This window comes from Taudactylus pleione, unplaced genomic scaffold, assembly GCF_031769625.1.
Source record: "Taudactylus pleione unplaced genomic scaffold, aTauple2 ptg000386l, whole genome shotgun sequence".
NCBI lineage: Eukaryota > Metazoa > Chordata > Amphibia > Anura > Myobatrachidae > Taudactylus > Taudactylus pleione.
Window position 1 is genome coordinate 7,422,971 of NW_028284787.1, and position 23,476 is coordinate 7,446,446.

At 46.7% G+C, this 23,476-nt stretch overlaps 1 protein-coding gene and 1 pseudogene across 2 annotated transcripts in view; one reads left to right on the top strand and one right to left on the bottom strand.

Annotated features, from left to right (window-relative positions):
* SLC6A19 (solute carrier family 6 member 19) overlaps positions 1-23,476 on the bottom strand; it is a 152,966-nt gene that overhangs the window by 90,858 nt on the left and 38,632 nt on the right. Inside the window, exons 1-2 of one of the 2 annotated variants that reach the window (XM_088445645.1) lie at positions 6,500-6,580; positions 5,031-5,171 (exon numbers count right to left, since the gene is read on the bottom strand). In XM_088445645.1, the coding sequence (XP_088301771.1) occupies positions 5,031-5,163 (133 nt within the window). In that variant the 5' untranslated portion in view covers positions 5,164-5,171; positions 6,500-6,580. Of the gene's footprint in view, positions 1-5,030; positions 5,172-6,499; positions 6,581-23,476 lie in introns of those variants that run through there. The other variant, XM_088445644.1, reaches the window with a different exon arrangement.
* LOC148507713 (5S ribosomal RNA) lies at positions 23,115-23,234 on the top strand (annotated as a pseudogene).

The following is a 23,476-nucleotide window of genomic DNA, read 5'->3' on the forward strand; positions in this document are numbered from 1 at the left end:
GCAAAACATGGGACGTGCTGGAATTTGCCCAGATGTAATGCCCGCACAATATTGGTGGCGTTGTCAGATATCACAAATCCCCAGGAGAGTCTAAGTGGGGTAAGCCACTGGGCGATGATTTCCCTCAGTTTCTCTAAGAGGTTGTCGGCGGTGTGCCTCTTACTGAAACCGGTGATACACAGCGTAGCCTGCCTTGTAACGAGCTGGCGTTTCTGAGATGCTGCTACTGGTGACGCTGCTGCTGTTGCTGCGTAAGGTGATACATCTACCCAGTGGGCTGTCACAGTCATATAGTCCTTAGTCTGCCCTGTTCCACTTGTCCACATGTCCGTGGTTAAGTGGACATTGTGTACAACGGCATTTTTCAGGACACTGAGGACACTTTTTCTGACGTTTCTGTACAGTCTCGGTATCGCCTGCCTAGTGAAGTGGAATCTAGACGGGATTTGGAACCGGGGACACACTACCTCCATCAATTGTCTAAATCCCACTGCACTAATGGCGGATACCGGACGCACGTCTAACACCAACATAGCAGTCAAGGCCTCAGTTATACGTTTTGCTTCAGGATGACTGCTGTCGTACTTCATCCTCCTCGCTAAGGACTGTTGGAGGGTCAATTGTTTAGTAAAAGTAGTGGTGTTCCTACTTCCTCTCTGGGATGATGAACGACTCCCAGCAGCAGCAGCAACAGCAGCAGCGGCAGCAGTAGGCGTAGCAATGCAGGATCCTCCGGAGGAATCCCGGATAGGAGAGTCAGTCATGCCAGTGATATGGCCTGCAGGACTACTTCCGATCCTGACTAAGGAGGAAATTGACGAGGAGGGAGTTGACGGTGTGGTTTGCAGGCGCTTGGATACAACAGGACAACGGGATTTAGGTGTCCCTGGACTGCTTACGGTCTGAGCCAAAGTTTCTGAACTTGACAGTAACTTTTTATGAACGCGCTGCAGGTGCCGTATAAGGGAGGATGTTCCTAGGTGGTTGACGTCCCTACCCCTACTTATTTCACCTTTACATATGGTACATATGGCAAGACAGTTGTTGTCCGGATTTGGATAGAAATATTGCCAGACCAAAGAGGTGGAATGTTTGGTCTTCTGCCCAGGCATGACCGTGATGGGCTTTTTCATCCCACGGACAACAACTGTCTCCCCCGGAGCCTGATTTAAACAAACCACATCACCATCAGAATCCTCCTCGCCAACTTCCTCCTCAGCGCCAGCTACACCAGTATCCTCATCCTGTTGTACTTCAACAGTGACATCTTCAATTTGCATATCAGCAAGTGGACTGTGGGTGCTCCTTTCAGCACTTGCAGGGGGCGTGCAAATGGTGGAAAGAGCCACCTCTTCCCGTCCAGTGCTGGGAAGGTCAGGCATCGCAACCACCACCACACTTGGACTCTCTTTGGGGATTTGTGATATCTTCTTAGAAAGCACAGTTCTTCGCTGTGCTTTTGCCAGCTTAACTCTTTTGATTTTTTTAGTGGGAGGAGTGCTTCCATCGTCATGTGAAGCTGAACCACTAGTCATGAACATACTAGGGATCGACCTTAGCCGTTCCTTGCCACTCCGTGTCGTAAATGGCATATTGGCAAGTTTACGTTTCTCTTCAGCTGATTTAAATGTCTTTTTCAAGGTCATTTTCCTGAACTTTGCCATTTGGGATTGTATGTGCCCTCTACTATGACATTGGGCATCGGCCTTGGCAGACGACGTTGATGGCATGTTATCGTCTATGTCATGACTAGTGGCAGCAGCTTCAGCACTAGGAGGAAGTGGTTCTTGATCTTTCTCTATTTTATTTTTATCGGAGAAAGTTTGGTCCTCCATTTATGTTATATCGATTTGATATATACGTGCGGCTAAACACAGAAAATAAATTTTTTTTTGGTTCGGACTGGAGTGTACTTTGTGGGTTACAGCACCCTTTAACGGTCAAGCCAGCCGGCCCTTTACTTATGACACAGGCGCACTCTTGGCACTACTTTGTTGATGCACGTGCGGCTACTGCGCACACAATTCACAAACACAGAAAATAATTTTTTTTTGGTTTGGACTGGAGTGTACTTTGGGGGTTACAGCACCCTTTAACGGTCAAGCCAGCCGGCCCTTTACTTATGACACAGGCGCACGCTTGGCACTACTTTGTTGATGCACGTGCGGCTACTGCGCACACAATTCACAAACACAGAAAATAATTTTTTTTTGGTTTGGACTGGAGTGTACTTTCGGGGGTTACAGCACCCTTAACGGTCAAGCCAGCCGGCCCTTTACTTATGACACAGGCGCACGCTTGGCACTACTTTGTTGATGCACGTGCGGCTACTGCGCACACAATTCACAAACACAGAAAATAATTTTTTTTTAGGTTTGGACTGGAGTGTACTTTCGGGGGTTACAGCACCCTTAACGGTCAAGCCAGCCGGCCCTTTACTTATGACACAGGCGCACGCTTGGCACTACTTTGTTGATGCACGTGCGGCTACTGCGCACACAATTCACAAACACAGAAAATAATTTTTTTTTTGGTTTGGACTGGAGTGTACTTTCGGGGGTTACAGCACCCTTAACGGTCAAGCCAGCCGGCCCTTTACTTATGACACAGGCGCACGCTTGGCACTACTTTGTTGATGCACGTGCGGCTACTGCGCACACAATTCACAAACACAGAAAATAATTTTTTTTTTGGTTTGGACTGGAGTGTACTTTCGGGGGTTACAGCACCCTTAACGGTCAAGCCAGCCGGCCCTTTACTTATGACACAGGCGAACGCTTGACACTACTTTGTTGATGCACGTGCGGCTACTGCGCACACAATTCACAAACACAGAAAATAATTTTTTTTTGGTTTGGACTGGAGTGTACTTTCAGGGGTTACAGCACCCTTTAACGGTCAAGCCAGCCGGCCCTTTACTTATGACACAGGCGTACGCTTGGCACTACTTTGTTGATGCACGTGCGGCTACTGCGCACACAATTCACAAACACAGAAAATAATTTTTTTTTGGTTTGGACTGGAGTGTACTTTCGGGGGTTACAGCACCCTTTAACGGTCAAGCCAGCCGGCCCTTTACTTATGACACAGGGGCACTCTTGGCACTACTTTGTTGATGCACGTGCGGCTACTGCGCACACAATTCACAAACACAGAAAATAATTTTTTTTTAGGTTTGGACTGGAGTGTACTTTCGGGGGTTACAGCACCCTTAACGGTCAAGCCAGCCGGCCCTTTACTTATGACACAGGCGCACGCTTGGCACTACTTTGTTGATGCACGTGCGGCTACTGCGCACACAATTCACAAACACAGAAAATAATTTTTTTTTGGTTTGGACTGGAGTGTACTTTCGGGGGTTACAGCACCCTTTAACGGTCAAGCCAGCCGGCCCTTTACTTATGACACAGGCGCACGCTTGGCACTACTTTGTTGATGCACGTGCGGCTACTGCGCACACAATTCACAAACACAGAAAATAATTTTTTTTTAGGTCTGGACTGGAGTGTACTTTCGGGGGTTACAGCACCCTTAACGGTCAAGCCAGCCGGCCCTTTACTTATGACACAGGCGCACGCTTGGCACTACTTTGTTGATGCACGTGCGGCTACTGCGCACACAATTCACAAACACAGAAAATAATTTTTTTTTTGGTTTGGACTGGAGTGTACTTTCGGGGGTTACAGCACCCTTAACGGTCAAGCCAGCCGGCCCTTTACTTATGACACAGGCGCACGCTTGGCACTACTTTGTTGATGCACGTGCGGCTACTGCGCACACAATTCACAAACACAGAAAATAATTTTTTTTTTGGTTTGGACTGGAGTGTACTTTCGGGGGTTACAGCACCCTTAACGGTCAAGCCAGCCGGCCCTTTACTTATGACACAGGCGCACGCTTGGCACTACTTTGTTGATGCACGTGCGGCTACTGCGCACACAATTCACAAACACAGAAAATATATTATTTTTTTAGCACTTGGGGGGAGCACCCCTGATGGACAGAGCACCCCCTGGACAACACTACAGCACCCCTTTAGGACTGGGACACTGCACAGGACTTTGGAGTGGACACAGCCCCTATGGAGAACTGACTGCACAACACAGTCCAGCCAGCCCCTATGGACTTTGAAGTAGTGGACACAGCCCCTATTAACAACAGCAGCACAGCACAACACAGCCAGCCCCTATGGACTTTGAAGTAGTGGACAACAGCAGCACTACACTACACTACACTACACAGCACTAACTCCCACCCTCCCTCTTCACTGTCCACAGCCGAGTGAGAAAATGGCGCCGACGCGGGTACCTTATATAGGATCCAAAACCCGCGAGACTCGGAAGGCGGGATGATGACGTTTTGCCTCGATGTCAGATCCGAGTCAGGCGGGAAAAGTCGAGCCTGACTCGGATCGGACTCGGATCGGGGGGGCTCGGGGGGGTTCGGATTTCAGAAATCCGAACCCGCTCACCCCTAATTATATTACAGGTTGAGTCTCCTATATCCAAAATGCTAGGGGTATTTTGGATAACGGAATATTCCGTATTTTGGAATAATTGCATACTATAATGAAATATCTTGGGAATAGGACCCAAATATACACACAGAATGCATTTATGTGTTATATACACCTTATACACACAGCCTACAGGTAATTTTATACAATATTTTCAATAATTTTGTTTCTCAAACAAATTTTGTATACATACATGATATTCATTTATGTTTCATATACACCTTATACACAAAGCCTGAAGGTTTATACAATATTTTTAATAATTTGTGCCTTAGACAAAGTTTGTGTACATTGAACCATTAAAAACCAAAAGTTTCATTATCTGAGTCATGCCAAAATAATTCTGTATTTCGGAATATTTGGATATGGGAGACTCAACCTGTATTCACTAGGATTGCAAGGAAATAGGACTGCTGAAATAATTACCCACTGTTGGTTATGTTACATTTAGGTTTTGTTGGTCATGTTTTATTTAGTCTCACTCAATTGCTTATTTTATAGGAATAATACTTACCAACCCCTTTCAGAGTTGGGTGAATGGAACTCCATACTCCCACACTTCCTTTTCTTAAGCGCTGTCCAATTGCGAATTCAAGATGTAGCAGCGGTATACCCTCAAACACAAGCAGTATAATAAAAGGGATCATAAATGCTCCTAAAACAAAATAATACATACAGATTTTTAATGGTTTCTACACAAGCGACTTTGAACAATTTGACAAACCGACAAATAAAGATATTCATAAATGTCCCATATATAGGTTTAGCTCATTTCCCCATGAAATTATTTTTGTTTATAGTTGTCATCCTTAAAACAGAAACCAACTTACTAGCTAGTCTGAGCACAGCTACATTTCCCATATATATAAGGAATCACATTATATATACAAATATATATATATAAAATAATAACTATATATATATATATATATATATATATATATATATACACACAATATGCTGAGTCCGGCACTCAGGACAAATGGGGTCGATGTAGGCTGCCTTCTTAATATGGTAAAATAGAAGCAAATCCATCTGGCCCGAGTGTGCCAGAGAGTGTGCCAGAGAGTGGCCCAGGCTCGATACATGTTCACGTCCTGAAGAAAAGGCCAGAGAGCCTTGAAACGTCGACAATGACTTTCGCCATGTTACCTTTGCTTATTTAATACTAAAGTATTTTTTCTACCATTGGAGAGCCGCTTTCCTTCCTTATCGAGCCTGGGTGCACACTCGGGCCAGACGGATTTGTTTATATATATATATATATATTAAAAACCAGGATACTCTTGTGACCTGAGATACAAGCTAGAGATGAAGAGGCGCTGATGTGACAGAGATGCTTTAGATGGTACATGGAGGTGATAGGGGGTACTGTATGGTACATACTGTACTGTATATGGTGAAAGGGGCATAGGTTGGTACATTATAATGCTGTTACTTGATAATGATTGGGGCACCAACTCATATAATGTAATGGAATGAATGGGTTGTACACAGTGACAATACACAGTCTGGTACGGTGTGGTGATTGTCTTACTATATTTGGCAAAACTGGTGTAAAATGATGAGTACAAACTTTTATTTATTTTTTATTTTATTGTGATGTGAATGTGGTTACAGTCATGAGATAAAGGGTTACACAGATATGTTGGAAAAGAAGGGCAAAGATAAGTCGAGTGGGTAGTGAGAAAAAGGAACATGCAACATAAGGATATAATGTGATTACCAGCTCAATGTCTTATTAGGTACGCACATACCTGATTAAATACCATATATCCCCACTACCCCAACATAATTACTATACAAGGGCACATCCTCTTGTTTTTATGACTGTGCAGCTCAATTGCCACTCTATGCCTATATAATTTCAGTATCACATTACAGGTTTGCATTCCTGAGCTGGGTGTGCAATTGCTCTGTGACAACGTTGGGCCTTGCTATTACTATTATTTTATATATATTATTTTATATGTATTATATTACCTATTACTATTAAACCATAGCTGTTTCTCTCACCACCTTTACTTCATGATTTCGTACTGCATTGACCAATAGATAATATTTGGGGCTACTGGGAGATAAATATATAAACTGTATATCACCTTTTAAGAGCAAAATAAGAGTGAAATGGATTGAACCTATCAGAGCACAGGTTATTACATTTTTATTTTATACAATTTTGGACAGGAAAAAAGTTGCATTTTAGGTTTTGTTATTCTCTAATGTAAGATTTATATTAATAATCATAAATACAAATATGCTAAAGTGTAATTAACGGTACAGTTTTTTAGACAAGGCTGTAATATTGGTAGACATATTTCTCTTTTTTTTATTTCCAGAATTAAGGACTGTAATGGTGCTTATATAGTATGTGCCCAGGTTGGACCTTTATTCTCAAGTGCAAAACAGTTAGATCTATGTAAAAATTTGCCATATACTGTACACGTGCGTATGAATCGGACAAAGCTGGATATTTAGCTCTCACTGATTGTCTGTACCTATGGGGCCTATTCATCATACCTAAAGTTTCTCTGGAGGTAATTAGGTTTAGAACTTGCATGGAGTTCTACCTAATTACCGGAGGAATTCATCAGTCCTCCTCCCTATAACTATCTATTCTGAAAAGCTGTCATTTTTGCAATGACAGCTGTTCGGGAAATTTTCGGGAAGTTATCCCTCTCTACTCTAACTTACCGCAGCTGGAAACAGTGCTGCGCATGCACTGTTACATCTGCAAAACCAGCGCATGCGCAGCACTTCCTACACCCGCGGTAAGTTTGTGGGTCGTCCCTCCCCCCCGCTCACCCCGCCCTGTTCAGCACTTACCTGCCCGCGCAGCAGCCTCCGGCTCCGTCTGCTATGCTGTCACGTGTTCTCCCAGCAGAGCACAGTACTGTTTAGAAGAAAAAAAAAAAGTTTTTTTTTCTAAACTTTATTGTGCTCTGCTGGGAGAACACAATGTCAGCATAGCAGATGGAGCCAGAGGAAAGACCAGAGCGCCGGAGGAAGACGCCGGGGGACCTGCCCACGCTGACACAGGTAAGTGTTACCTGCTATTCGCCACCTCACAGTGGCGAATAGTAACACCATCAAATTCCAAAAATACATAATTTTCAGAATTTGCTGAATGCCATAATTTCCATATCCCCATACTAATGTATGGGGAGCATGGAAATGAACGCAGGGGGACTTAGCACAGGAAATATCACTGATATCTCCTTGCTAAGTGTGTTCGTGAATACTAAAATAACGTTTATTAAGGAAAATGTCCTTAAAAGCAGTATTTTAGTGTTGATGAATAGGCCCCTATATGTCACAATTAGTGTGGGTGATGATGAGCATAAACCTGACCAGATAATGGTCAGTCATGGTCCAACTGAACTTTCCGAAAATCTTTAGTGATGTCTCAGAGATTCTTATCAGATGATCTAATACACTTTTATTAGAATTAGGTTTAAAACAGTAATGAAACCAACATAAGCATGCATGGACACCATGACTCAGCTGATGTATACTGCAAAACATAAAATATCAGAGAATGATCATCTGCACTCAACTCCATAACAAGTCAAACATATATGTAAAATTTCACTTCTACAAACATATTTGTGATTATTGCAGATTTCCTTTTTATGTGCAATCATTTTGTATTAATTTAGTGTTTTAGTGGATTGCAAGGCAATAGAAGCATTATAGAATACTTTGTTGTATTGTTCTATTACCTTGGCATCCTGTTTCTATAAGTATTGTATATTCATATACTTAGTCACTTTTATGGAAAAAATACTATATACATCTAACAGACACTGCACAATAACATATTTACTTGCCTTCTGCATACTGCATACACCTTGCCTGTCCTGACATTTGCCTTGTCTCACTGGATTCTCCTTGCTTGCTGCCCTTACCTGCAGATCATTCCTGGTTGTTCTGCCGCTCGTCCTGGTGCCAGTGCTCCTTTCTACCTGCAGTCCATCTAACTACCTTTTCAAGTCTGCGTATCCCTATGCTAGCATATACTGTAACAAAGCATACATTTGTTAGGGCTTAGGCTGAATACTATGTAGTACCAGGACCAGAAGTATACAGTCTTCTCCTATAGCTAGCTACATTTCCTGTACAGAGTTGTATGCTCACATATACTTGTGTGCCCCCAGAACTTCAAGTACTGAGTGGTTGGGGCCAGGGGCACAGAGAGGGGGTGTGGGAGCGGGTACAGATTACCCTGGCCCGGATATGGCAGGGGGCCCAGGCTGCCCGCAGCACATCACAGCTTTTTATATTTTTTCAACATTTCTTTTTTAATTCTCCTTTACTTAAACCACTGGGGGTGGCGGCGGGCGGCATTTCGTGGAGGAGTAGGGGGGAGGGGCGCACTGTTACTCACTTGACTTGCATTGCAATGCAGCCGCGGAGCTGGTGCTCTCGCGAGATGATGACATCATCATCTCGCAAGACTTTCTCTCTCAGTACTAGTTCCGGGCTTCGAGGAGAGATTGGGAGGGAGGGAGGCAGGTGACAGTGGGCAGCCTAGGGTGGTCCAGAGTGCACCAGACCACCCATTAGCCTCGTTCACCGTTCCACCGCCGAACATCTATATTTTTTATGTAATTAACGCCCGCCTGGTCTGGAATGCGTCAATTGCCTGCACCTGACCAGGAGGACCTTTAGTTTCCCAGCTCAGCTTCCCCCTGCATTACACCAATGGCATCCTGCAGTCACGTGCACATGTCGTGATGTCAGGCCCTGCACGCGCACTTGCTCTGCTCAGTCTGCTGTTGTGAAGATGAATGGAGGAGGAGCTGTGCATCAAGGCCCCGAGGAGGATGCTTCACTCAGCCACCACGCTACAGTCAGTCTGTGTGTCAGTGACAGCCTGTCTAGCAGAAGAGGGGAGGGGATCAGACATCAGAGAGTTTGATTTAAAGCAATTCTTTGCTTTCCCCAGGTAAGGCAATGTTTCTGGCTGCAGCTTTGCAGGGGAGAAGGTGAGGGGATGCTTTGCTTGTTGTCATTTATTACTCTGTAATGGCGGGAACCCCTATTTTTACTTGTTCTTTTTTTTAATGTAACTTTGTAAGAATATCTGTTTTTAAACTCTGCATCTTCAGCAGCCCAGCTGATGGGATGCCGACGTCCAAAAAAGCTGTGCCGGAATCCCAACAGCAGTCAGAGCCGCTTGTAAGCGGCCGCTCGTTCGCTCTGAGCGATGTTCGCACAACTGCGCATGCGTATGGGTCGTAATGCGCATGCACAAACCAGTCATTGTGGTCGGAAATCGTGCGCTCACAAAACAGCGAGGGGCTGCTAATGTGATTGACAGAATGTACCGTTTGTGGGTGGTTACAGGGGAAGGTGCTTGAAAACGGGGGAGTGGAGATCCGAACGCAGGCATGCCAAACGGTCAAAAGGGCGTTTAATGGGAGTGCATAATTAGTAAAGGAGCGTCATCGACCACGTCACTTGGTTGTCTTTTAGCCTGAACTGCTCGCAGTGATAGCGGTAGGAAAAACCTACCACAAGCACTGCGAGCAGTTCAGATGCCTTTCGATGTACCCGATTAATCTAATAAAAACCGGAGATGACGTGTGTTGCGAACGGCAAAGGGGCGTCTTTACAAAATAGCGAGCGCATTTTTCGTTCACTCGCTCAGACATAGAGGCGTCAACAAACCGCAAAGAGCGAGCGCTCAATTTAAATAGCCGGCCCCTTTTTTGGAACAACCGTCCGCAAATAGCGTCCGGCTCTGAATCAGGCCCTCTGTCTCCAGAATCCAGAGCACCAGGGGTTAGGGGGAGGGTTAGGTTTATGTTTAGGAATATGCACTATGTTAGGGTTAGGCGCTAAGGGGGGGAGGGTTATGTTTAGGCATCGGGGAGGGAGGGTTAGGGTGCGGGAAGGGGGAGGTTAGGTTTTAGGTTAGGAATATGCACTAGTAGGGGAGGTTAGAGTTAGGCACTAGGGGGGAGGTTAGGTTTAGGCACTGGGGAGGAGGTTAGGTTCAGCCACCAAGAGGGAGGTTAGGTTTAGGGGGGCATTATGCTCAGGCATCGGGGAGGGTTATGGATTAGGGTTAGCGTTAGGGTACTTACCTAATGGTGTTGGGGTTCTGAATGTCAGGATACCGCTGTCAGCATTTTGACCGCCGGCATCCCGCCGGCATATTTTTGAATCTGTGGGGTGATTTAAATGTTTTGCGTGCCCCCTGCTGGCTGTCTATACAATTGTAGCTTTGTTGGGATGCCTAAAGCTACGGGGTGGGGGGAACACATTTCTTCTCGCAGCCTCCTGAGCCTCCTGAGATGCAAGCACTAATGTGTGCAAAGTCCTTTGCCTGGGCAGCCAAACCAGGACTTCAGACACCCAAACAAGAACTTTAGACAGATTTAGCTGCTTTCTTTTGCTAAACCCTGTTCTTTTGGGCGCAGTAAATACCAATGGGTGTCTAATCTGAGTAACAATTTATTTGCTCTGAAAGATGCCCATTAGTTTAGACACCCAGCAGGGGGCACGCTAAACATTTGAATCGCCCCCTGTATATCTGTATAAAGCATACATTAACAAATGAATTTGTAATTTAAAAAATTATAGGTATTAGAAAAAAAGGGCAGGGGGATGGAGGGGATACAGGGGGCAGTAGGTGATACAGGGCACAAGTCTGGTTGAACATCTGCTGTATGATGATGACATGGTTATATTCCTATACAAACAGGCATCTTCTCTGACCATGTGATCTCCATGAATAGTGAATACTGACTGAAGACAACGTCTCCCAGGGAGGATCAGTTTCTTCAGAGGTACTACATTGCAGAGAAACCACCATATAGGTAAGGTGTATTTGGAATAGAATGGAGAGGAATGTTCCCAGAGTGTCATGATGACAAACCCCCATTTCCAGTGACCACGCCCCTAATGACACGTGACCATGCCTATGTTTTTTACGCGCACCTTCGGCGTGCATGCACTACGTGTTACTTCATTTTGAAACTTACGCCATTAAAGTTAACATAAGTTATGGTGTTGGAACTGGGACCACACATTATCAAATGGCTAGTTTCGCCTATGGGTGTTGGTTGCAATATATATTGTGACACAGTCAGATTAGGAGGTCCCTCTCCTGGGTAGGGGACTCCTTCCTTACACACACATAGCAGCAGGGAAGCAGCACACCTGTCTGGAAGTGAGTACAAGCTGGTCGGCGCCAGTCTTTATTGTGCAAAACAGAAACAACAAAAGAAACCATAAACATAAAACCTAGCCCTGGCCGGGCTCTAACTTTACAGGTGGTTCCCTCACTACCAGAACCTGGCAGGGCCTAATGCCCTCACCAGCAAACAAGGCACAGCACAACACTCACAGTTAGGTTTTCCAGTGTCTCTGAGCAAACTCCCTGTCTGCTCTCCCAGGTGAGACAATCAGCCCTAAACACACTAGGCTTATATTGGCCACTCTCAGGTGGAAAACTAACAAGCCTGTTAGCAGGCTGCGAGAACCAAAACCTGGAGTGGCCGTGGGTGGAGCCCTCCCTCTCCTCTCACCCACAACCCCCAGGTCCCAAACCAGCTTTTCAAAAAGCCGAAACTCAAGCCTGCTACACTGCAGACTTTCTCCTGGGGGTTTAAAACACAAAAGACAGGAATCTGGGACAAATGTACCTGCCACAGACCACTTTACCAGTGATCCTATCACATATCCCCCCGCTTTGTTTCGACCTGTGGGGCGGAACAACTGAAGCCCCCAAACAATGAACGCGTGACAACGCGTCAGCATTGGCCAGCTGGCTTCCTGGCCTGTGTTCCACTGAAAATTTAAAAGTTTGTAACGCCAAGAACCATCTTGTAATTCTCGCATTACTGTCCTTATTTTCAGACATCCACTTCAGAGGGGCATGGTCAGTGATCAATTTGAACTTTCTTCCGACCAAGTAGTACCTGAGAGCCTCTAACGCCCACTTTATGGCCAACGCCTCCTTCTCCACTGTGGCATAGTTTCTCTCATGTACATTCAACTTTCTGCTAAGATAGAAAATAGGGTGTTCCTCACCCTCCTTGTTCTGGGACAGGACCGCTCCTATACCTACTTCTGATGCATCGGTTTGTACTATGAATTCCCTTTCAAAATTAGGAGTCTTCAGGACTGGTTGGGAACACAACGCTACTTTCAACTCCTGAAAAGCTTTCAATGCCTCAGGACTCCATTCTACCATGACTTTTTGTTTGCCTTTGGTCAGGTCAGTCAGTGGGACTGCCATGGTGGCAAAGTTGGGTATAAACCTCCTGTAGTACCCCGTAATTCCCAAGAAGGCTCTCACCTGCTTCTTATTCAGAGGCCGTGGCCAGTTTTGTATGGCATCAACTTTATTGAGCTGAGGCTTTATCAGGCCTCTGCCAATGGTGTATCCCAGATATTTTACCTCCTCCATGCCTAGACAACACTTTTTTGGGTTGGCTGTCAAACCTGCCTTAAAGATGGAGTCCAACACTGCTTGTACCCTGGGTAAGTGAGACTGCCAATCAGGACTATGAATGACCACATCATCCAGATAAGCAGCCGCATACCGTCTATGGGGCCTTAGAATCCTGTCCATCATTCTTTGGAAGCTAGCAGGTGCCCCATGTAGCCCGAAGGGCAACATCTTGTACTGAAACAAGCCCTCTGGTGCTGAAAAAGCTGTCTTTTGTTTGGCGCTCTCGGTTAACGGTACTTGCCAATACCCTTTGGTTAGGTCAAGAGTGGTTAAATACCTTGCCATCCCTAGTCTCTCAACCAGTTCATCCACTCTTGGCATCGGGTAGGCATCGAATTTTGAAACGCTGTTCAACTTTCGGAAGGCATTGCAGAAACGCACACTCCAGTCGGGCTTTGGAATCAACACAATGGGACTTGACCATTCACTATTTGATTCTTCAATAACCCCTAATTCTAGCATCTTTTTAATTTCTTTCGACACCGATTCTCTTTGTGCTTCTGGTAACCTATAGGGCTTTAGATTAACTTTAACCCCTGGGTCAGTGATGATGTCATGTTTAATGACCGAGGTTTTCCCAAGTACGTCAGAGAACAGCACCCTATTTCTAATCAGAAACTCCTTGACCTCTTGTTGTTGAATTGCCGACAGGGTTTTAGCCACTGTCACTTCGGGAACTAAGGGCCCTGGACTTACTGGAGGGTCTCGGACGGCCGACAGTACCGTTCTATCTTTCCAGGGCTTTAACAGATTTATATGGTATATCTGTTCCGGCTTTCTTTTCCCCGGCTGGTAAACTTTGTTATTGACCTGCCCCACTCTTTCTAAGATTTCAAAGGGCCCTTGCCATTTAGCCAAAAGTTTATTTTCCACAGTGGGAACCAATACTAACACTCTGTCCCCAGGAGCAAAGCTGCGTAACCGAGCATTGCGGTTGTATACCCTCTGCTGTGCCTGTTGAGCCTGTTCCAGGTGCTCTCTCACTATCGGCACTACCGCAGCAATTCTCTCCTGCATTTGAGAAACATACTCAATCACCGTTTTGTAAGGACTATTGGCAATGTCTAGTAACCCCCTTGGGTGTCTCCCATACAACAAGTCGAAGGGTGAAAACCCGGTGGAGGACAGGGGAACTTCTCTTATGGCCAACAATAAATACGGCAATAAGTAATCCCAATCCCTACCATCCTTGTCGACCACTTTCCTAAGCATGTGTTTTAACGTCTTGTTAAACCTCTCGACCAGCCCATCGGTTTGGGGGTGATAAACCGAAGTTCTTAACTGTTCGATTTTGAACAGGCGGCATAACTCTTTCATGACTTTGGACATAAACGGTGTACCCTGGTCAGTATCTCCTTAGGTATACCCAGCCTGCTAAAGACATGAACTAGCTCTCTGGCAATGGTCTTGGTTGACGTATTGCGCAACGGGATCGCTTCCGGGTACCTGGTAGCGTAATCCATTATGACTAGAATATACTGGTGTCCCCTGGCAGACTTCATTAAGGGTCCAACCAAATCCATCGCTATTCTTTCAAACGGCACCGCTATAATAGGCAATGGAATTAGTGGACCCTTAAAATGTGGCCTGGGAGCATGATACTGACACTCAGGGCAGGATGCGCAAAAGTCAGATACCTCTTTATGAAGCCCGGGCCAGAAAAACCTCTGCATTATTCGCTCAGTGGTTTTCTCTACCCCTAGATGGCCTGTCATTATATGACCATGGGCCAGATCCAACACTGCTCTTCTGTAGGCTTTGGGAACTATTAGTTGTTCCACAACATCTTCCCCCTTCTTAGTCACCTGATATAACAAATCCTGCCACATTGCCATGTGGGGATAGGACAAAGGACTATCAGGGTCTACGGGTTTACCATCAACTACTTTTACATTCTCCCTGGCTTTTACCAAAGTAGGGTCATTCAACTGCTCCACGGCAAAGACCTCTCTTCTGACCTCTAAATCTGGCAGACGATCACCTGGCCCATCAACACTTCCCACCTCAATGGGAGGCACATCAGTTGGCGGGCCACCGTCACGCTCCGCATTCTCTAGTTCGCCAATCATAGTAGAAAAAGGGAATAACTCTGACTCAGAAGCAACTCCCTCCTCCACTACATCGACAACCTTCTCAAATGGATCGGGGTTGTCTCATCTCTGGAACAAAACGGCTTTCCCACAACTTCCAGAAGTGAGCAAAGTCTCTCCCCAATATTGCATCGTACATCAGACCATGCACCGAACCTACAGAAACTATAGCAGAACCACATGGTGTCTCGATGTTCACCTCGGCAGTAACATAATATCGAGTATCCCCATGTATGCAGGTCACACCAACAGTTTTCCCCTCACGCCGCAAGGGGTTCACCAGCTCAGCTTTTATAAGTGTCACCAAGCTACCAGAGTCTAACAGTGCCTCTACTCGGTTGCCATCTACAGTGAGTACACACATGTGCTTATCAGTCTCAGCCTGCCGGTCAGCCGTACAGGCTGTCTGTGCAAAGAACGACCCCCTGCGGTAGGCATGAGCAGTATCACATTGCATAGGTTCAGTTGTAAGTGAACAATTAGCGGCAATATGGCCGAAGCCACCACATCGGAAACACTGAGTCATCTTAATGTCTAGTCGTTTACGGGGCAAGAACCTTCCCGGCCTGGCAGGCCTGTCTCCAGGTTCTACACCCTCAGTCTTAGGTACATTCCACCGCCCAGCACCCTTCTCCCCTGGAACAGTCTTACCAGTGTCTGTGGGAGTTCGCCGGTGCGCCATCGGGGCTCGGTGGTGCATACTCATCAGCTCCTCAGCCGCCACGTACCTCTCCACCAGCTCGACCAACTGGTCTGCGGACTTAGGGTCTGCATGGCTCACCCACTTGCGCAGAGTCACAGGTAATGATCGCAGGTACCGGTCCATCACGACCCTTTCCACGATCTGTGGTCCCGTCAGCGTCTCGGGCTGTAGCCATTTTGAGGACAGATGGGCGAGGTCATGCATCTGTGAACGTGGAGGCTTGTCCTTATGGAACTCCCAGCGGTGGACCCGTTGGGCACGAACAAAGGTGGTGACTCCCAAGCGAGTTAGAATCTCCTGTTTTAGTTTTTTATAGTCCTTGGCATCAGCCAGGCATAAGTCGAAATAGGCCTTTTGTGGCTCCCCAGACAAAAAAGGTGCCACCAGACTTGCTCACTGCTCCTGGGGCCAACTCTCCCTTTCCGTCGGTCTTTCAAATGCGGCTAGATAGGCCTCCACATCATCGCCCGAAGTCATCTTTTGGAGGAAGTGACTGGCTCGTACGGAGTAAGTGGTGGTTGGAGGACCAGTAGTAACATCTCTGGGCCGGGCGACCAGGTGCTGTACCACCTCTCTTATGGCCTGGCTGTTTTCCGCTAAGGCCTGGCGGGTTTCCTCGATGGCGACCTGTTGTTGCCTCTGGGCTGTCTCCAAGGCCAACAGTTGCACCCTGGTGGATTCCTGCTGAGCCCTGGTAGATTCCTGCTGAGCCCAGGTAGATTCCTGCTGAAGTTTGTTCATCTCCTGCTGAGCTCTGGTAGATTCCTGCTGAGCTGATGTAGCTTGGAGCAAGGCCTTAATAATGTCCTCCATTTTGTCCTGGGGTGTAGGTTGGAAGCTGAACCTTGCCTCTCTGAGCATTGGCTGATGCCTCCTCTATGGGACTCCAAGGACACAGTGTTATTTCCACACTCACAAATTGGGTGTCTGTCCCTTTAATTTTTAAATGGAAAGTTTTCCTCTCGCTGCAACTTCAGTGTGTGTGGATGCCCGCATTCTCCACCATATTGTGACACAGTCAGATTAGGAGGTCCCTCTCCTGGGTAGGGGACTCCTTCCTTACACACACACAGCAGCAGGGAAGCAGCACACCAGTCTGGAAGAGAGTACAAGCTGGTCGGCGCCAGTCTTTATTGTGCAAAACAGAAACAACAAAAGAAACCATAAACATAAAACCTAGCCCTGGCCGGGCTCTAACTTTACAGGTGGTTCCCTCACTACCAGAACCTGGCAGGGCCTAATGCCCTCACCAGCAAACAAGGCACAGCACAACACTCACAGTTAGGTTTTCCAGTGTCTCTGAGCAAACTCCCTGTCTGCTCTCCCAGGTGAGACAATCAGCCCTAAACACACTAGGCTTATATTGGCCACTCTCAGGTGGAAAACTAACAAGCCTGTTACCAGGCTGCGAGAACCAAAACCTGGAGTGGCCGTGGGTGGAGCCCTCCCTCTCCTCTCACCCACAACCCCCAGGTCCCAAACCGGCTTTTCAAAAAGCCGAAACTCAAGCCTGCTACACTGCAGACTTTCTCCTGGGGGTTTAAAACACAAAAGACAGGAATCTGGGACAAATGTACCTGCCACAGACCACTTTACCAGTGATCCTATCACATATCCCCCCGCTTTGTTTCGACCTGTGGGGCGGAACAACTGAAGCCCCCAAACAATGAACGCGTGACAACGCGTCAGCATTGGCCAGCTGGCTTCCTGGCCTGTGTTCCACTGAAAATTTAAAAGTTTGTAACGCCAAGAACCATCTTGTAATTCTCGCATTACTGTCCTTATTTTCAGACATCCACTTCAGAGGGGCATGGTCAGTGATCAATTTGAACTTTCTTCCGACCAAGTAGTACCTGAGAGCCTCTAACGCCCACTTTATGGCCAACGCCTCCTTCTCCACTGTGGCATAGTTTCTCTCATGTACATTCAACTTTCTGCTAAGATAGAAAATAGGGTGTTCCTCACCCTCCTTGTTCTGGGACAGGACCGCTCCTATACCTACTTCTGATGCATCGGTTTGTACTATGAATTCCCTTTCAAAATTAGGAGTCTTCAGGACTGGTTGGGAACACAACGCTACTTTCAACTCCTGAAAAGCTTTCAATGCCTCAGGACTCCATTCTACCATGACTTTTTGTTTGCCTTTGGTCAGGTCAGTCAGTGGGACTGCCATGGTGGCAAAGTTGGGTATAAACCTCCTGTAGTACCCCGTAATTCCCAAGAAGGCTCTCACCTGCTTCTTATTCAGAGGCCGTGGCCAGTTTTGTATGGCATCAACTTTATTGAGCTGAGGCTTTATCAGGCCTCTGCCAATGGTGTATCCCAGATATTTTACCTCCTCCATGCCTAGACAACACTTTTTTGGGTTGGCTGTCAAACCTGCCTTAAAGATGGAGTCCAACACTGCTTGTACCCTGGGTAAGTGAGACTGCCAATCAGGACTATGAATGACCACATCATCCAGATAAGCAGCCGCATACCGTCTATGGGGCCTTAGAATCCTGTCCATCATTCTTTGGAAGCTAGCAGGTGCCCCATGTAGCCCGAAGGGCAACATCTTGTACTGAAACAAGCCCTCTGGTGCTGAAAAAGCTGTCTTTTGTTTGGCGCTCTCGGTTAACGGTACTTGCCAATACCCTTTGGTTAGGTCAAGAGTGGTTAAATACCTTGCCATCCCTAGTCTCTCAACCAGTTCATCCACTCTTGGCATCGGGTAGGCATCGAATTTTGAAACGCTGTTCAACTTTCGGAAGGCATTGCAGAAACGCACACTCCAGTCGGGCTTTGGAATCAACACAATGGGACTTGACCATTCACTATTTGATTCTTCAATAACCCCTAATTCTAGCATCTTTTTAATTTCTTTCGACACCGATTCTCTTTGTGCTTCTGGTAACCTATAGGGCTTTAGATTAACTTTAACCCCTGGGTCAGTGATGATGTCATGTTTAATGACCGAGGTTTTCCCAAGTACGTCAGAGAACAGCACCCTATTTCTAATCAGAAACTCCTTGACCTCTTGTTGTTGAATTGCCGACAGGGTTTTAGCCACTGTCACTTCGGGAACTAAGGGCCCTGGACTTACTGGAGGGTCTCGGACGGCCGACAGTACCGTTCTATCTTTCCAGGGCTTTAACAGATTTATATGGTATATCTGTTCCGGCTTTCTTTTCCCCGGCTGGTAAACTTTGTTATTGACCTGCCCCACTCTTTCTAAGATTTCAAAGGGCCCTTGCCATTTAGCCAAAAGTTTATTTTCCACAGTGGGAACCAATACTAACACTCTGTCCCCAGGAGCAAAGCTGCGTAACCGAGCATTGCGGTTGTATACCCTCTGCTGTGCCTGTTGAGCCTGTTCCAGGTGCTCTCTCACTATCGGCACTACCGCAGCAATTCTCTCCTGCATTTGAGAAACATACTCAATCACCGTTTTGTAAGGACTATTGGCAATGTCTAGTAACCCCCTTGGGTGTCTCCCATACAACAAGTCGAAGGGTGAAAACCCGGTGGAGGACAGGGGAACTTCTCTTATGGCCAACAATAAATACGGCAATAAGTAATCCCAATCCCTACCATCCTTGTCGACCACTTTCCTAAGCATGTGTTTTAACGTCTTGTTAAACCTCTCGACCAGCCCATCGGTTTGGGGGTGATAAACCGAAGTTCTTAACTGTTCGATTTTGAACAGGCGGCATAACTCTTTCATGACTTTGGACATAAACGGTGTACCCTGGTCAGTATCTCCTTAGGTATACCCAGCCTGCTAAAGACATGAACTAGCTCTCTGGCAATGGTCTTGGTTGACGTATTGCGCAACGGGATCGCTTCCGGGTACCTGGTAGCGTAATCCATTATGACTAGAATATACTGGTGTCCCCTGGCAGACTTCATTAAGGGTCCAACCAAATCCATCGCTATTCTTTCAAACGGCACCGCTATAATAGGCAATGGAATTAGTGGACCCTTAAAATGTGGCCTGGGAGCATGATACTGACACTCAGGGCAGGATGCGCAAAAGTCAGATACCTCTTTATGAAGCCCGGGCCAGAAAAACCTCTGCATTATTCGCTCAGTGGTTTTCTCTACCCCTAGATGGCCTGTCATTATATGACCATGGGCCAGATCCAACACTGCTCTTCTGTAGGCTTTGGGAACTATTAGTTGTTCCACAACATCTTCCCCCTTCTTAGTCACCTGATATAACAAATCCTGCCACATTGCCATGTGGGGATAGGACAAAGGACTATCAGGGTCTACGGGTTTACCATCAACTACTTTTACATTCTCCCTGGCTTTTACCAAAGTAGGGTCATTCAACTGCTCCACGGCAAAGACCTCTCTTCTGACCTCTAAATCTGGCAGACGATCACCTGGCCCATCAACACTTCCCACCTCAATGGGAGGCACATCAGTTGGCGGGCCACCGTCACGCTCCGCATTCTCTAGTTCGCCAATCATAGTAGAAAAAGGGAATAACTCTGACTCAGAAGCAACTCCCTCCTCCACTACATCGACAACCTTCTCAAATGGATCGGGGTTGTCTCATCTCTGGAACAAAACGGCTTTCCCACAACTTCCAGAAGTGAGCAAAGTCTCTCCCCAATATTGCATCGTACATCAGACCATGCACCGAACCTACAGAAACTATAGCAGAACCACATGGTGTCTCGATGTTCACCTCGGCAGTAACATAATATCGAGTATCCCCATGTATGCAGGTCACACCAACAGTTTTCCCCTCACGCCGCAAGGGGTTCACCAGCTCAGCTTTTATAAGTGTCACCAAGCTACCAGAGTCTAACAGTGCCTCTACTCGGTTGCCATCTACAGTGAGTACACACATGTGCTTATCAGTCTCAGCCTGCCGGTCAGCCGTACAGGCTGTCTGTGCAAAGAACGACCCCCTGCGGTAGGCATGAGCAGTATCACATTGCATAGGTTCAGTTGTAAGTGAACAATTAGCGGCAATATGGCCGAAGCCACCACATCGGAAACACTGAGTCATCTTAATGTCTAGTCGTTTACGGGGCAAGAACCTTCCCGGCCTGGCAGGCCTGTCTCCAGGTTCTACACCCTCAGTCTTAGGTACATTCCACCGCCCAGCACCCTTCTCCCCTGGAACAGTCTTACCAGTGTCTGTGGGAGTTCGCCGGTGCGCCATCGGGGCTCGGTGGTGCATACTCATCAGCTCCTCAGCCGCCACGTACCTCTCCACCAGCTCGACCAACTGGTCTGCGGACTTAGGGTCTGCATGGCTCACCCACTTGCGCAGAGTCACAGGTAATGATCGCAGGTACCGGTCCATCACGACCCTTTCCACGATCTGTGGTCCCGTCAGCGTCTCGGGCTGTAGCCATTTTGAGGACAGATGGGCGAGGTCATGCATCTGTGAACGTGGAGGCTTGTCCTTATGGAACTCCCAGCGGTGGACCCGTTGGGCACGAACAAAGGTGGTGACTCCCAAGCGAGTTAGAATCTCCTGTTTTAGTTTTTTATAGTCCTTGGCATCAGCCAGGCATAAGTCGAAATAGGCCTTTTGTGGCTCCCCAGACAAAAAAGGTGCCACCAGACTTGCTCACTGCTCCTGGGGCCAACTCTCCCTTTCCGTCGGTCTTTCAAATGCGGCTAGATAGGCCTCCACATCATCGCCCGAAGTCATCTTTTGGAGGAAGTGACTGGCTCGTACGGAGTAAGTGGTGGTTGGAGGACCAGTAGTAACATCTCTGGGCCGGGCGACCAGGTGCTGTACCACCTCTCTTATGGCCTGGCTGTTTTCCGCTAAGGCCTGGCGGGTTTCCTCGATGGCGACCTGTTGTTGCCTCTGGGCTGTCTCCAAGGCCAACAGTTGCACCCTGGTGGATTCCTGCTGAGCCCTGGTAGATTCCTGCTGAGCCCAGGTAGATTCCTGCTGAAGTTTGTTCATCTCCTGCTGAGCTCTGGTAGATTCCTGCTGAGCTGATGTAGCTTGGAGCAAGGCCTTAATAATGTCCTCCATTTTGTCCTGGGGTGTAGGTTGGAAGCTGAACCTTGCCTCTCTGAGCATTGGCTGATGCCTCCTCTATGGGACTCCAAGGACACAGTGTTATTTCCACACTCACAAATTGGGTGTCTGTCCCTTTAATTTTTAAATGGAAAGTTTTCCTCTCGCTGCAACTTCAGTGTGTGTGGATGCCCGCATTCTCCACCATATTGTGACACAGTCAGATTAGGAGGTCCCTCTCCTGGGTAGGGGACTCCTTCCTTACACACACACAGCAGCAGGGAAGCAGCACACCAGTCTGGAAGAGAGTACAAGCTGGTCGGCGCCAGTCTTTATTGTGCAAAACAGAAACAACAAAAGAAACCATAAACATAAAACCTAGCCCTGGCCGGGCTCTAACTTTACAGGTGGTTCCCTCACTACCAGAACCTGGCAGGGCCTAATGCCCTCACCAGCAAACAAGGCACAGCACAACACTCACAGTTAGGTTTTCCAGTGTCTCTGAGCAAACTCCCTGTCTGCTCTCCCAGGTGAGACAATCAGCCCTAAACACACTAGGCTTATATTGGCCACTCTCAGGTGGAAAACTAACAAGCCTGTTACCAGGCTGCGAGAACCAAAACCTGGAGTGGCCGTGGGTGGAGCCCTCCCTCTCCTCTCACCCACAACCCCCAGGTCCCAAACCGGCTTTTCAAAAAGCCGAAACTCAAGCCTGCTACACTGCAGACTTTCTCCTGGGGGTTTAAAACACAAAAGACAGGAATCTGGGACAAATGTACCTGCCACAGACCACTTTACCAGTGATCCTATCACAATATATATATATATATATATATATATATATATATATATATATATACATATATATATATATATATATATATATATATATATATATAGGAAACAGGGGCGAGAGGATGGCACTCAAGGCTAAATTAACCACTGAAAAAAGCAGGCACTCCAACTGCAGTGTAAGTAGACTACTTACACTGCAGTTGAAGTGCCTGCTTTTTTCAGTGGTTAATTTAACCTTGAGTGCCGTCCTCTCTCCCCTGTTGCCTGTATTAAGTACTCGGGAAAGGCATCTGGTAACATTGTTCATATTTTTTTGAAGTGCCGAGCATTACAAGGACATATATGTGTGTGTATGTATCTATATATATATATATATATATATATATATATTTATATATATATAAACGAGTGAAACAGCGGCATTCACGGGACTTAGTAAAAAAGACTCAGGTACAATGCCTTTTTTGTCTTTGGATCAAGGTTCCACCAAGAGGTAGTGATCCGTGACCTACTTAAGAGGTTATGATTGTGGGAGAGATTGTTGGTTATTCTTCTTCTTAAAGGTTTACTAACATACTCACACTGGATAAGCCCGATCTCGTCCGATCTTGGAAGCTAATCAGTGTTTGGCCTGGTTAGTACTAGGGTGGGTGACTCCCTTGGAATACCAGGTTTTGTAAATCAAACTCAGTTTTGGACTTTTCCCATCTCTCTCCTCATCTGACCTTGTGTGGTCACTATGATCTTGTCTACCCCTAACGTGGCATTGTCCTCAGTACACCATAGGCAATTTTTCCTGTTGACTCCAGTTTTGTCATTTCTTAAGTCTAGTCATATCCAATAACCTGCTCAGGTTTTCTTCTTTTTTTAGTGGACATGTCCCTTGATTTATGAGGTACCAGCACATTGTATAGTCATGTCTACA